This window comes from Barbus barbus (genome assembly GCF_936440315.1).
Source record: "Barbus barbus genome assembly, chromosome: 17".
NCBI lineage: Eukaryota > Metazoa > Chordata > Actinopteri > Cypriniformes > Cyprinidae > Barbus > Barbus barbus.
The window spans coordinates 10,098,759-10,113,386 of record NC_136745.1 but is presented as its reverse complement, the minus strand read 5'-3'; the positions used below and the strand labels follow the sequence as shown (position 1 = coordinate 10,113,386).

At 37.7% G+C, this 14,628-nt stretch overlaps 1 protein-coding gene across 1 annotated transcript; it reads left to right on the top strand.

Annotated features, from left to right (window-relative positions):
* The first annotated feature begins 11,418 nt into the window (after positions 1–11,418).
* On the top strand, positions 11,419–13,120 carry LOC306883311 (alpha-2 adrenergic receptor-like). The gene has a single exon (XM_079438487.1). It carries the CDS (start codon positions 11,696–11,698, stop codon positions 12,911–12,913), a length of 1,218 nt encoding a protein of 405 aa, XP_079294613.1. The 5' UTR covers positions 11,419–11,695; the 3' UTR covers positions 12,914–13,120.
* Positions 13,121–14,628: the final 1,508 nt, after the last annotated feature.

The window sequence follows — 14,628 nt, the reverse complement described above, 5'->3', positions numbered from 1 at the left end:
CCCGCCAGAGACAGGAGCCACGTCGGTAGCGACCTTTTCAAAAAGCCCATAGGGTCGTCCTTTCCGGAACCTTCAGGCAATCCAACCAGACGCAGATTGCTGCACCTATTGCGATCCTGTAAGTCCACAACCTGTTGCCCGAGCGCGGCAACGCGCCTATCGTGATCTGCGACAACTTTCTTTTGTTCTCTCATCTCCACTGTAAGATCCAGTTTAGAGCATAGCAACTGAACAACAGGTGAGAAGCAAAATCGTTCCACATCGCCGTCAACTCGGTTCTTAGAATGTCCTCAAAGTGTGTTAGATGTCTGTGTTAATGTGCAACAGTGTTCGCCATCTTGTCCATCATATCACTTGAGTTCCGTGACTTGGATTTCTTCTTAATCGGAGAAGCCGACGGAGATAACTCCTGATGTTTACAACTGCATGCCATCAGGTAAAGCACCACCAATGAATAAAACTTAAAAACAAAACAAAAAAAAATCAGCAAAAAGAAGCCAAAACTAGGTTCATGAGCACGTCACGTTACTCCCTCATTACTCAATTCTTAATGATCTTTGAGAAATCCTTCTAATATGCTGATTTGATGCATCTTTACGGACACATTTGAAAAAAAAATATAAAAACTTATTATAAATTCTGCCATGCTTTATCAGTAAATAACAGTCCTCTCAGAATCCCAAGTTTCCCTGAGTTTCCAAAGATTTATTTGTTGTAAGCATAAAAAGTCAGAATACATAAATGAAATCTGGAAATTAATGAATAAACATTTGCTCAAGGATATGAGCCATGAAAAGAGAGAAATTAGAGACCTGCATAACTGTCAAAAAGTGTTACACAAATGTTTCATTTATCTAACATGTAGCTTCATTTATCTAGGCATATGGAAAAATATAATAAAATTTTGCAAGAATCTAATATGCTCTGCCTGAAATGTGTAAAATATACTGTGTGTGTTGATGAACCAGCAATGTTTAGTATTATTCAAATAAGTCTATATTTTATTTATATGTTTTCTGTTTTCATTTCAATTTCAGTCAAAGTTGTAGTACTTTTTGTTGTGTTTTTGTCATTTCTAGTTGTTTTTGTTATTTTCCCCAATATATGTCTAGTTTTATTAATCATTACAGTTTATTTTTCATTTAATTTAATGCATTTATTTAGTATTTAACAAAATGAGTGACACTGTATAAAAGAAAAATGTTTCCTTTTGTTTTTTAACAACAGGTTTTTTGTATTTATTTATTTTTTAAAATATATTTCATTTCACTCAACGTTTATTTTAATTCAAATATTGATTTGTCAATATCAGAGTACTGTAGTGATTATAAGATTGATAAGCTTGTTTTTGGAGGAGCTGTGGGTAGCCTACGGTACTTGAGTCTTTGAGTTTGTCATATATTTCTCCATAAGAGTCTCTGTGCTCGTCTATGAATTCATTAAAGATTGATAGCCGCGAGTCAGATGAATTGGGAAATACCCGAGAGTCTAGATGAACGTGATAGTGAACATTCACTGCAAAGGGAGGAAGAGGAGGAAGGGGGCATGACACGGTGACATGACGCTGTCAAAGAGAAAACACACACTAATAAACAAAGCAACACAAATTAACAAATTATGATATTTTTTTTTCTCCATCACTCCCACACTGACATACACAAAACAGTGTTGAGGAGGAACAAACTAAAAGTATTGACACCACCAACTAACAAATGTTCAGAATAATGAGTGAGTATAGTAACTCAGTACTGCGGCTTTTGTAGGAACAAGCTTGAATACCAACACGTACTACTGTAGAGCATAGATAGATAGATAGATAGAAAGATAAATTCAGTGTTTTTGCAAACAGTAGACTGCTTATCTCCTTCAAATGATGAATAGCTTATATATTTTACAAGCTTTGGTTTCAAAGCAGCTTCCGTATCTCTGACACACACACATACTTTGAGATAAATTTAAAGCATTCCTTGAAAATGATTCCTGGAAAATCAGATGATAATGGAACATCAAGCTCAAACTGTGTTGCAGGAACATCCTTCGAGCATCTACACAGTACATACCTTGCTATCTCTCTTATAACATTTAGTGCTAGTTTCTCCTGGAATCCAAAAATAACCATCAGGGAGAGTTGTCAAAGCCGTGCTACATTTTTCTACCCGAGGCCTGGCCAGACAGAAAGAACGAGCGAGTGAGTGAGCGGAGGTATACGGAGAGAGAGAGAGAGAGAGAGATTCAGACTGCATCAGAGAGGAATTTTGAAGCTCTGCTCAAACTTTTCCCTCAACATTTGTGAGCTGGATGTTCCCTCTGAGAATGAAGTCATAACAAAGACTGTTTCATCTCAGGACTGACTTTTAACTTCCTCTCACACAAGACAAATCACAGCTGTAATAAAGGGCTTCTCATCATTTCTAATTTAAAACTGTGGTTGAAGTTCAATAAAAGCAATTAGCCCAGCTAAAAATGACGATGCAATTTCAACAAACAGACATGCACACCTGCGCAAACACAATATAAAAAGTCCACATTGAAATCAGAAAATTAGATATTCAAAATATAGTTAAAACACTCTACTAAACAGAAGGGAACTGGAAATATTAAAAAAGAAACATTCTGAAAACATTTACATAATATAATATATCTCCCAGAGTGTTTACTTTATTATGAGTCCATTGCGGACAATGAAATGGAGTACTGCCTGACAAAAAGGTTATTATTCTGGAAAATAGGCAAATGCCTATGCCATTTTGTAGCTAGTTGTGAACATCTTTCAACATCCCTCCATGTGGAGAGGAGATGGGTTACAATGGGACCAAACCGAGATTTACACTGCCTATAAGCGGAACTCTCGAAAAAACAAGATGCTTCAATTTATACGGATAAACAATAGATTCCTCAATTGCTCTCCAAGACACAGAAGCGTCAGGATCAAACCAAACTGCTAAAGGGCGGAGGGAAAAGGCTTGAGCATACCGTGACTAAAACCTATGGTTTAGCGCAATCTGAGGAGAGCCTTGTGTACACGCGATGCGCTCGCTCCACTTCAATCCCTTTGCCCGCCAGAGACAGGAGCCACGTCGGTAGCGACCTTTTCAAAAAGCCCATAGGGTCGTCCTTTCCGGAACCTTCAGGCAATCCAACCAGACGCAGATTGCTGCACCTATTGCGATCCTGTAAGTCCACAACCTGTTGCCCGAGCGCGGCAACGCGCCTATCGTGATCTGCGACAACTTTCTTTTGTTCTCTCATCTCCCCTGTAAGAAGATCCAGTTTAGAGCATAGCAACTGAACAACAGGTGAGAAGCAAAATCGTTCCACATCGCCGTCAACTCGGTTCTTAGAATGTCCTCAAAGTGTGTTAGATGTGTGTGTTAATGTCCAACAGTGTTCGCCATCTTGTCCATCATATTACTTGAGTTCCGTGACTTGGATTTCGTCTTAATCGGAGAAGCCGACGGAGACAACTCCTGATGTTTACAACTGTATGCCATCAGGTAAAGCACCACCAATGAATAAAACTTAAAACAAAACGATTAATGTTTAATTGCTGCGGCCAAAATTTACTCACTGACCTACAAAATCCTGAGCCTGACCGTGACAGATGAAGGAATGAAGTGACCTGTCAAGTTCAGCTGAGCACTTGATTGCTTCCTCAAATCACTGTGTAATGTAAACGAAATGCATTGAGTTGATATTTTTTTTATTTATCTGTCACTGCGATTAATATGGACAACATCAAATGCACAATTTTTTATTTATTTTTTCCAGTTCATAGTTTTACTAAAACTAAAACACCATCTGAATGATACAAACATGACCATGGCGGCTGTCATCAAACTGACAGACTGTGGTGTCGATTAGGCATTATAAGGAAGTAATGTGGTGTCGCTCAGGAAGTTGTGCATTGCTTAGTAGGTTTGCAGCTAGGAAGCTGTTCCAGCGAGATTTCTGTCTGAACGCTGATGAGGAAAGGGAGGGTACTGTGGATGAACGGGGGATGCAGAAAATCTTTACACCCACCTCCTGTCAGAGGTGCATGTGTATCCGCCAGTGGGCTGGAATAAAAAACTGAAAAAAGCAAAAACAACAGGAACGGCATGTCCACGGGCTACCAGAGATCTGCACAGAGCTCACCACATTATCATAATTCTGGGAAGTCTGGAAATGCATTGAAGCCTGCAGTTCTCAAAAAATTGTGCTTATTTCAATACCCAGTGCTCATAATGCAGCACCATTTAGGGAAGCTTTTTTTGCACAACGCTATTAAAACAAAAATAATTCATGAGTTCCCCTGCCCATTCAGCCCTGCCAGATGATGGTAAACAAACTTGGTTTGCTGTCTGCGAATGAGGCTCGAACCCGAGGCTAACCTGCATTGGGAATGTCATTAATAAAAATTGTGACTTTATCTCACAATTCTGACTTCATATCTTGCAATTTTGAGTTTATATCTCAGAATTATGACTTTATATCTCACAATTCGGAGTTTATATCTTACAATTCTGAGTTTTATCACAGTTCTGACTTTGTAGCTTGCAATTTTGAATTTGTATCCTTGCAATTTTGAATTTGTATCTTTTCAGTTTATATCACAATTTTACTTTTAGTCATTTAGCAGACGCTTTTATCCAAAGCGACTTGCAAATAAGAAAAAGTAACTAAAACTAAAAGTCAAAACTCTGTAAATAATATACACACATAGAAAATAAAGAAATTAAATAAAATTATACAACCTATACAGACATCAACACTGAGCCAAGCACACGTTTTAAAACAACAACAACTTACACATAGTGAGAAATTGTTATAAAAACTGAAACAGAAGTGAAACAAGTTGTAGGAAAGAGGAAAAATAAAAAGCGATACTTATAACAATTTTCAGTTTATATCTTAGAATTTTAAGTTCTTAACCAGCACTTTTTAATTTATATCTTGCAGTTTTGAGTTTCTCACAATTGTGAAAAAAGAGCTGTAATTATCATATTTATTTTTTGTTATTCTATGGCGGAAATGTTCTTCCACACTTTTTTCAATGAATGTGCTGTAATTGCTGCAATTAACAGCATGTTAGAAAAACTGAACACTCGCAACCAGTGACACCACATGCATCTGCAGTGACCCCAATCATCTCTTATTGAAGGTGTATTAAGGTTTCAAGACTGCATGTCTACTGCAGACGATTTACCATTAATTTGTATCTCACCAAGAATCTCAGCAACTTTTTAAAACTGTCAAATATTTGTGGTTAACTTGCACAATACAAAGCTTAAAAACTGCATTGCCAAAAGCCCTTTTTACCCTAATGATGCATGATTATCATATTTAATAGCATTTTATTATCTGATTAGATCAAACCTGTGGGTCGAGACCAACACATTGGGTCTGAATAGTGTCTGAATAAAGACATACATAATTTATTCCTAATGACAGGAAAACAAAAACTCATTCATGCAAACCTAAGAGCGCAGATGGTGGTGATGAAATATGAACAAAGTTAAGCTCGCCGTTGTCTCTGTTTGTCATTGAAGTTCTCTCCCTCTCATCATCATGCTCAAAATCTCTTTATGGCATTTTACCAAATCAACATCATGAAGCAGGAAACAAATCCTGCTGTTTTCCTGGCTGAATGAAAGACACCACGTCTCTCTCTCTCACCCTGAAATTGGTCGGACACACACTTGCCCAGCAGTCAGTCCTGCTCCTCGGCTGAACCCTACCAAATAATGACAGCATTGGCAGTTGTTCCCTGTCATAAATAGATCTACCTCTGTGGCGTGGCCTGCCTCACAACACCCACATCTGAAAGCCCTCCAAAGCACATTTGTTCCAGAAGGATGTGCAGCAGGTATTTTCCTGGACTCTTCCGCAGCTATGAAAGCTTTGAGCAGATTTGAAGAGAACGGTGCCACTTGATTTTTTTTGTGACACTCAACCGCTGGTTCATTGGAGTCTTCAGACCACACACACTAATTGGCTCGCCTGGTGCTCTCCATAATTAGATTTCTTCATAATTAGATTTTTTTTTTCACTGGAAAGTAGGCAGAAAATATCAAAATGAAAGAAAAGGCTCAGAAATATCTGGTATGATCAGAGATGTCCGACCTAGATGATTCAATCAATATTAAGTATTATTACATTTATAAAAATAATTATTATTATATTTTAACATTATTCTAAATGAATGTAATCACACACACACACATATACTGTGTGTGTGTATATATATATATATATATATATATATATATATTTATATACACACACAGTATAACAATAGTGATAACAATAAATATTATTAATAATTTATTTATTAAGTATAACAATTTTATATAATAGGGATAATAACAAAAGACAGTAATATATAAAATGTTATAAATGATTATTATTGTTATTATTATTATTTGTCATGTACAGTATCTCACAGAAGTGAGTACACATTTTTGTAAATATTTTATTATATCTTTTCATGTGACAACACTGAAGAAATGACACTTTGCTACAATGTAAAGTCGTGAGTGTACAGCTTGTATAACAGTGTAAATTTGCTGTCCCCTCAAAATAACTCAACACACAGCCATTAATGTCTAAACTGCTGGCCACAAAAGTAAGTACACCCCTAAGTGAAAATGTCCAAATTGGGCCCAAAGTGTCAATATTTTGTGTGGCCACCATTATTTTCCTGCACTGCCTTAACCCTCTTGGGCATGGAGTTCACCTGAGACTAGATATGCAAACGCCCCTTATCCAGTGACAGAGACGCACATTTTGTAAGACAAGACAGTTAACTTAGCCTATAGGATGTATTTTGGATGTCCGGTAGTCTTCAAATAACATTTTAGTCCCGTATCGTCTTAACGAAGACGCGGCATAAATTTCGTCATAGTTTTTATCATCAGATATTAGTTTTAGCTCGTCAACGTCTTGTCATAGTCACAGAAAAAAGGTTCGTTGATGAATATTTTTCGTCATCGTCTTCGTCGACAAAATTTATACTGCTCTGCAGCAATGCTGGTAGCACTCATAAGTCTATTTCCCAAACACAACCTCTGTATATTATGCTGAGCACGTGCACTCAACTTCGTTGGTCGACCATGGTGAGGCCTGTTCTGAGCGGAACCTGTCCTGTTAAACCGCTGTATGATCTTGGCCACCGTGCTGCAGCTCAGTTTCAGGGTCTTGGCAATCTTCTTATAGCCTACGGCATCTTTATGTAGAGCAACAATTCTTTTTTTCAGATCCTCAGAGAGTTATTTGCCATGAGGTGCCATGTTGAACTTCCCGTGAAGAGTATGGGAGAGTGAGAGAGAATACACCAAATTTAACACGCCTGCTCCCCATTCACACCTGAGACCCTGTAACACTAATGAGTCACATGACACCGAGGAGAGAATATAGCTAATTGGGCCCAATTTGGACATTTTCACTTAGGGGTGTACTCACTTTTGCGGCCAGCAGTTTAGACATTAATGGCTGTGTGTTGAGTTATTTTGAGGGGACAGCAAATGTACACTTTTATACAAGCTGTACAATCACTACTTTACATTGTAACAAAGTGTCACTTCTTCAGTGTTGTCACATGAAAAGATATAATAAAATATTTACATATTTAAGATGTCTTGCATAATGACATTACTTTCATGACAGTTGAGCAAATTTTTCTCCCAAACTAATAATAATAATATAATGGACATTATTATTTTGATGTTATTAAATACATTGTTACTGTATTGCACACTAAAAATATGCTTAACTAAGAAAAGCATGTCAATGCAAAACATCTTTATGGTCAAAAATAGGCTTCATTCTCTTTAAGCATAATACCATTTCTTATTTCTTTCTTTTGATTATGTGGTCAAATGTGACCTGGACAAGTCTTGACTGGTTTTGTGAGACTCTGTGCATGCTTTTCAAAATGTAAATATGTTTCTGTCTGATTATGCCATGGATTTTGTTATTTCTGAGTAAGTCTGACTAAACAAAAGCAGTATAAAACTGAGTTAACATTTATGTATGCATTGTGAAAATATAATGAAGCAGAAATTAACATTATCATTTGAAATAATAACAGAGGTACAGTGAAAACACTCATGTATTGTTTGAATACTTAGATTTAGAATAGAGGTCATTTCGCCTTTTCCAGTTTGAAAAGGTGTGTTAAAGTACATTTCTGTATTTTAAACATTCAATCAGATAAATATTGCCTTTATATGTTAATACATTACATTCAGCTAAATGAATAACATTTTAATAAATGATAGCATTCAGAGGGGTACCAGAGCAGACTGTTTTACAGTTTATTACGACATTACAAGTGTTGTGTTCAAGGTCATAAAACTATGTGCATCTTGAAAAGGGAAGGTAAAGTTGATATTTATAAAAAAAAAAAAATTAAAAATGATAAAAAAAAAAAACAAACACTTAAAATAGTTCATTACTTAAAAGAAAAATAATGCAACTGGGTTGAGTCACAACCTAATGTATTTTTAACAATACATTATGTAAACTAAAATCTAAAAATACAGATATATTTTGCTTTTATCAGAATTTGCTAAATCTGAAAACTAAGGGAAAGAGAAGGGGCAAAAAAAAGGCTTCCTCATGATGAAAGTGAAAGAAAAAAAAAATGAAAATATAATAGTCACTGGATTTTTGTTGTGTTGTCTATACTGACACATTCAAAGCTGCATCAGAGAGTCATTGTTCAAGTTATTTTTACACACAAATAGCACCAGTTTCATAGAATGACCCAGAAATCAAAACAAACATAAAAATCACACGGGACGATCTAAGACAACAGCACCGAGGATGAGGTTACCACTGATGCTGAGAAACTACAAGAGGTCCAAATTCGGAAAGCTTTGACAAACAAAGTGTATCCCTTTCCCTTCCTCTGTGAATTAAATGGCATGTTCTAAATAGAAAGGAAAGAGAAAAAAAATAATTATCTTCCTTTTTCCAAAAGCAAATTTAAGATCCATAATAATTAGGGGGCAGAGGGCATTATTTTCAGGGTTTCTGTGTGTCTTAAAAAGGACTTAAAATATCTTAATTCCCCCTTCCATGAATAAAGACCTTAAATGGGTCTTGAAAAAGAGCAGAGAGTCTTAAATTCATACAGCGGGGAAAACATTTATTTGATCCCCTGCTGATTTTGTACGTTTGCCCACTGACAAAGAAATGATCAGTCTATAATTTAAATGGTTGGTTTATTTGAACAGCGAGAGACAGAATAACAACAACAAAAATCCAGATAAACGCATTTCAAGAAAGTTATAAATTGATTTGCATTTTAATGAGTCAAATAAGTATTTGACCCCTTCCCAAAACATGAATTAGTACTTGGTGGCAAAACCCTTGTTGGCAATCCTTAATAGAGCAAGTGAGGCAAAGCACTCCAAACTCCTGTAGAGGTGCAAGTTGAAGGAAAACAAATTGAATCAATTAGAGGAGAACAACTGCACACTCACTTAAGCATATGCTGTTTATTAACCAACGTTTTGGATAGTAGCCTTTCTCAAGGTACGAAAAACCCTTGTTGGCAATCACAGAGGTCAGATGTTTCTTGTAGTTGGCCACCAGGTTTGCACACATCTCAGGAGGGATTTTGTCCCACTCCTCTTTGCAGATCTCTCCAAGTCATTAAGGTTTCGAGGCTGACGTTTGGCAGCTTGAACCTTCAGCTCCCTACACAGATTTTCTATGGCGTTAAGGTCTGGAGACTGGCTAAGCCACTCCAGGACCTTAATGTGCTTCTTGAGCCACTCCTTTGTTGCCTTAGCTGTGTGTTTTGGGTCATTGTCATGCTGGAATACCCATCCACGACCCATTTTCAATGCCCTGGCCCTGATGGTACATGGTCCCGTCCATCGTCCCTTTGATGCAGTGCAGTTGTCCTGTCCCCTCAGCAGAAAAACACCCCCAAAACATAATGTTTCCACCTCCATGTTTGACGGTGGGGATGGTGTTCATAGGCAGCATTCCTCCTCCTCCAAACACGGCGAGTTGAATTGATGCCAAAGAGCTCGATTTTGGTCTCATCTGACCACAACACTTTCACCCAGTTCTCCTCTGAATCATTCAGATGTTCATTGGCAAACTTCAGACGGGCTTTCTTGAGCAGGGAGACCTTGCAGGCGCTGCAGGATTTCAGTCCTTCAAGGCGTAGTGCGTTACCAATTGTTTTCTTGCTGACTATGGTCCCAGCTGCCTTGAGATCATTGACAAAATCCTCCCGTTTATTTCTGGGCTGATTCCTCCATTCCTCCATTTAAGGTCTTTATTCATTGAAACTTCATGAGGTGAGATCTTGCATGGAGCCCCAGACCGAGGGAGATTGACAGCTATTTTGTGTCACCTTCTCACCAAGCTGCTTGGCGATGATCTTGTAGCCCATTCCAGCCTTGTGTAAGTCTACAATCTTGTCCCTGACATCCTTGGACAGCTCTTGGCCATGGTGGAGAGTTTGGAATCTGATTGATTGATTGCTTCTGTGGACAGATGTCTTTTATACAGATAACAAACTGAGATTAAGAGCCAGAAATCTTCCTGATTGATAGGGGATCAAATACTTATTTCACTCATTAAAATGCAAATCAATTTATAACTTTTTTTTAAAATGTGTATTTCTGGATTTGCTGTTGTTGTTGTTGTTATTCTGTCTCCTACCATTAAAATTATAGACTGATAATTTCAGTGGGTAAACATACAAAATCAAATATTTTTTTTCCCCCCACTGTAAAGTCATGGCATTACATGTTTCATACATTGCCAACAAATATCTTCCCCAGTATTTTTGTCTTGTTTTACAATTTTAAATATCTAAACATCTTTAAATCAAGAAACATTTATCCTACTTAAGATGCAAAATTAAGAAATTAAGTCTTTTTTCTGAGAAACTGAATTTTTTTTAAGTGAGTTTATTCATAAAACAACAACAAATATCTGTAATTTATGAAATTTTGCTTCTCAAATAAATGTATCTTGATTTAAGCATCTTTTTGTACTTAAAAACAAGACAAAAATACTGACATTACACTTTTTGCAGTGATCAGAAGGTACAGTAAAAGTTATTTCCATATTCTAGTGCTTGAAAGCAGAGCTATTTAAGCTTCAAGCCTTTTTGTAAAATTAATAAAACAAAAAAATGATAGAAATTGTATTTTAAAACTGAAGTGTTACTAAAGTAATTATTTTTGTTCCCTTGATATTTATATTTATATTTTGCCTTCCCTTGAATTTAATGCTTAAATGTTTTTAACTTGCTCTAAAAAGGCTTACATTTACCTTCAAAAAACCTTGCAGAAACCCGTGTAATGTTAAAAAACTGCGTGTGTGTGTGTGTTTAGCGATGGGTTGGACTAGGCGTGACGTCATCTGATCATCTCCAGCTCGAGCTCACACATCTCCACATTCAGTCCAGTGTGGAGCGCGTGTGCGGAGAGCTGCGTGCGCCTTCCCGGAGTGCGCGCAGCGGAACTATTTTGGCATTCTTTTCGCGCGCCAGTTTGTTCGAATTGAAATAGTTTGGGATTTTAGGAGTATTTGCGAGCACGATGAACAGCTCTTACCTTTCAAGCCGGAGAAGTTCGCGTCACCAGAGCGCACTGACATCTCAAGTTTTTCAGTGCGTCGGTGACACAACCTAACGCGTGGAGTCTGTAAGTACTGACTTGGCTGTCAGAAAGATGGACTCAGAATGGGTGTAACTCAGTCCAATGCAACGAAGGAGGATGCCAACATCACCGTAACCTCGTGGCCGTACAGGGAGACGGCCGCAGCGTTCATCATCCTCGTGGTTTCCATCATCATTCTGGTCACCATTGTTGGGAACGTTCTGGTCACCGTGGCGGTGCTGACCAGCCGCGCTCTCCGCGCGCCACAGAACCTCTTCCTCGTGTCGCTCGCGTGCGCGGACATCCTCGTGGCCACGCTTGTGATCCCGTTCTCTCTCGCCAACGAAATCATGGGATACTGGTTCTTCGGCAGCACCTGGTGCGCGTTTTACCTGGCTTTGGATGTTCTGTTCTGCACGTCGTCCATCGTGCATCTGTGCGCCATCAGTTTGGATAGGTACTGGTCCGTCACCAAAGCGGTGAGCTACAACTTGAAACGAACCCCGAAGCGCATCAAGTCCATGATCGCAATGGTGTGGGTCATCTCAGCCGTCATCTCATTCCCACCTCTCATCATGACCAAGCACAACGAGAAGGAGTGTTTACTAAACGACGAGACTTGGTACATCCTCTCCTCATGCATGGTATCGTTTTTTGCGCCGGGGTTAATCATGATCACGGTGTACTGCAAGATCTACCGCGTCGCCAAGCAGCGCTCGTCCACAGTGTTCGTGGCCAAGAACGGGCTGGAGAGGCAGCCTTCCCAGTCCGAGACTTGCTTTGTGAGGAAAGATAAGTTTGAGAAGGAGTCCCCGAGCAGCAACAGCTCGGAAAGCAACCAGAGACAGGAGGAGCTGGATGATATCGACCTGGAGGAGAGCGCGACGTCCGACAACAAATTTAAGAGCTCGCGTTTCTCCAAGCGCAGGCGGGTGGACGGCGCGCGCTGCTGCCCTCAGAGGACCTGCCGGATCTCCTGGGTTTCCAGTCAGGAGCAGAGCAGCAAACAGCTCGCGGTGGCGTCGAAAACCAAAGTGGCTCAGATGCGGGAGAAACGTTTCACCTTCGTTCTGGCTGTGGTCATGGGGGTGTTTGTCCTCTGCTGGTTCCCTTTTTTCTTCACCTACAGTCTCCATGCCATCTGCGGGCAGAGATGCGAGCCGCCCGAGGCGATTTTCAAGCTCTTCTTTTGGATTGGTTACTGCAACAGCTCAGTGAATCCCATCATTTACACGATTTTCAACAGGGACTTCAGAAAGGCTTTTAAGAAAATCGTTTGTTTGACTGCGCAGCGCACCTGAGAGACTCGTATTTGGACACGTTAGTCACGATTAAAATGCATGAATGTCATCAGAAATCAAACCAAGTGGAATCTGCATGGCCTAATTATAACTTGTTTCTTCAACCATTGGGACTCGCATTATAACATTTTTCATGTCCAAATTTATTTTTTCTACCTTACAAAAGCCTTTTAATGCAACATATAAATATATAATGTTTACATAATACTACATAAAAAAACAATAACAAATTTAAAACTATAATGAGCTAACAAAGTCAAATAAACAGACCATTTCCAGGTATTTATTATTTGAATTTATGATCAATTTTCACAAACCATCAGTGAGACATATTTACTCAAAATGTTTAAAAACTAATTTCCACCACAAAATGCTATATAAAATTAATAGAATACTGCTGTGATGCATATGCTCACTGTTAAAGGAGACGTTAAAATAGTGTAAAAGTGTGTTTTAAGGGAGTTTATTATCTAAAAACATGTTAGTCTTTTAATGAACTGCACTGAATATAAATGATAGGATTTACTTTGAAACGATTTCTGTTCAGAAATGGCAAGTAATACATTGACAGAAATGTGACATTAAGACTTCCCAGTATTTTCTTGTAAAACATACTTAAATAATCGTTGTTTTATTAAATTTGTATTATATATATATATATATATATATATATATATATATATATATATATATATATATATATATTTATTAAATGCCATCTGGTATGATTTAGTTTCTAATCCAATGACATTCAGACATTTTAAAATGTAAAATGTAACTCTAGTGTTGGTGCCTCTGATGTACATATTGTTTGCATATATTAAATGAGGAATATTTGACTTACGTCACCACAATATTAACACTCCCTGTAAATACATGTAATGTATAAATGTAAACAATGAAATTAAATATTGTACTGTATATTTTCCATACAACTTACACTGTACATATGCAGAGTATAAACACCAAATGACAGAATTCTAGTTCTTGGGAATCATGCTGGAGCAGTGTTTATTCAATGGTAGTATCTGATAATTAACTCATTAGTAAAAAGTGGAAAGAATGTTACTTTATCTGTGGAATTGTTTCTGTTTAGGATATGAGGTGATTGTAATATAACCCCTATTTAGAAAATATTGTTGTTAAAGAGACCAGGGCTAGTTGTCAGAAGGGCTATATCTCACTATCTGTGATGTTTTGTGCCAAAAGTCTGATCATACTTTGTATGTTGATTCTAAACATCTGCCTTAAATTAGTATACATTTAAATTTAACAAAACCAGGTGTGAATTGTGAAGTCAAGGGTTGGAGGTTGGGGCAAGTTGTCACAATCTCTGCTGCCCAAAATTATATAATTTTGTATATTACCTAGCACATTTTGCTTTTTCGTGAATTGTTTACTGTTTACATTAGGCTGAAAAGCCTTAACAAGCTATTTAATGGTGTGACCACTTCAGCATATTGTTATAAAAGGTCATCTTTTTTCCTGGGAAATAATGGTGCAAATGTTCAGGAGCTTTAGTAATCCACACTTTAAGGTTTGTGCCTATATCGACTTAAAACCGAAAAAAAAAACACTTATTAAAGTATACAGAAATATAACTAACCCCCGGTCTCTTCAATCTGTGGGAAAAAAAAACAGCTTTTGGAAGGGCTCGAGGGTCTCAGCGTCTGATCCTCTATGTGCTGGAAAAAAAAAAAAAAAAAAAAAAGCTC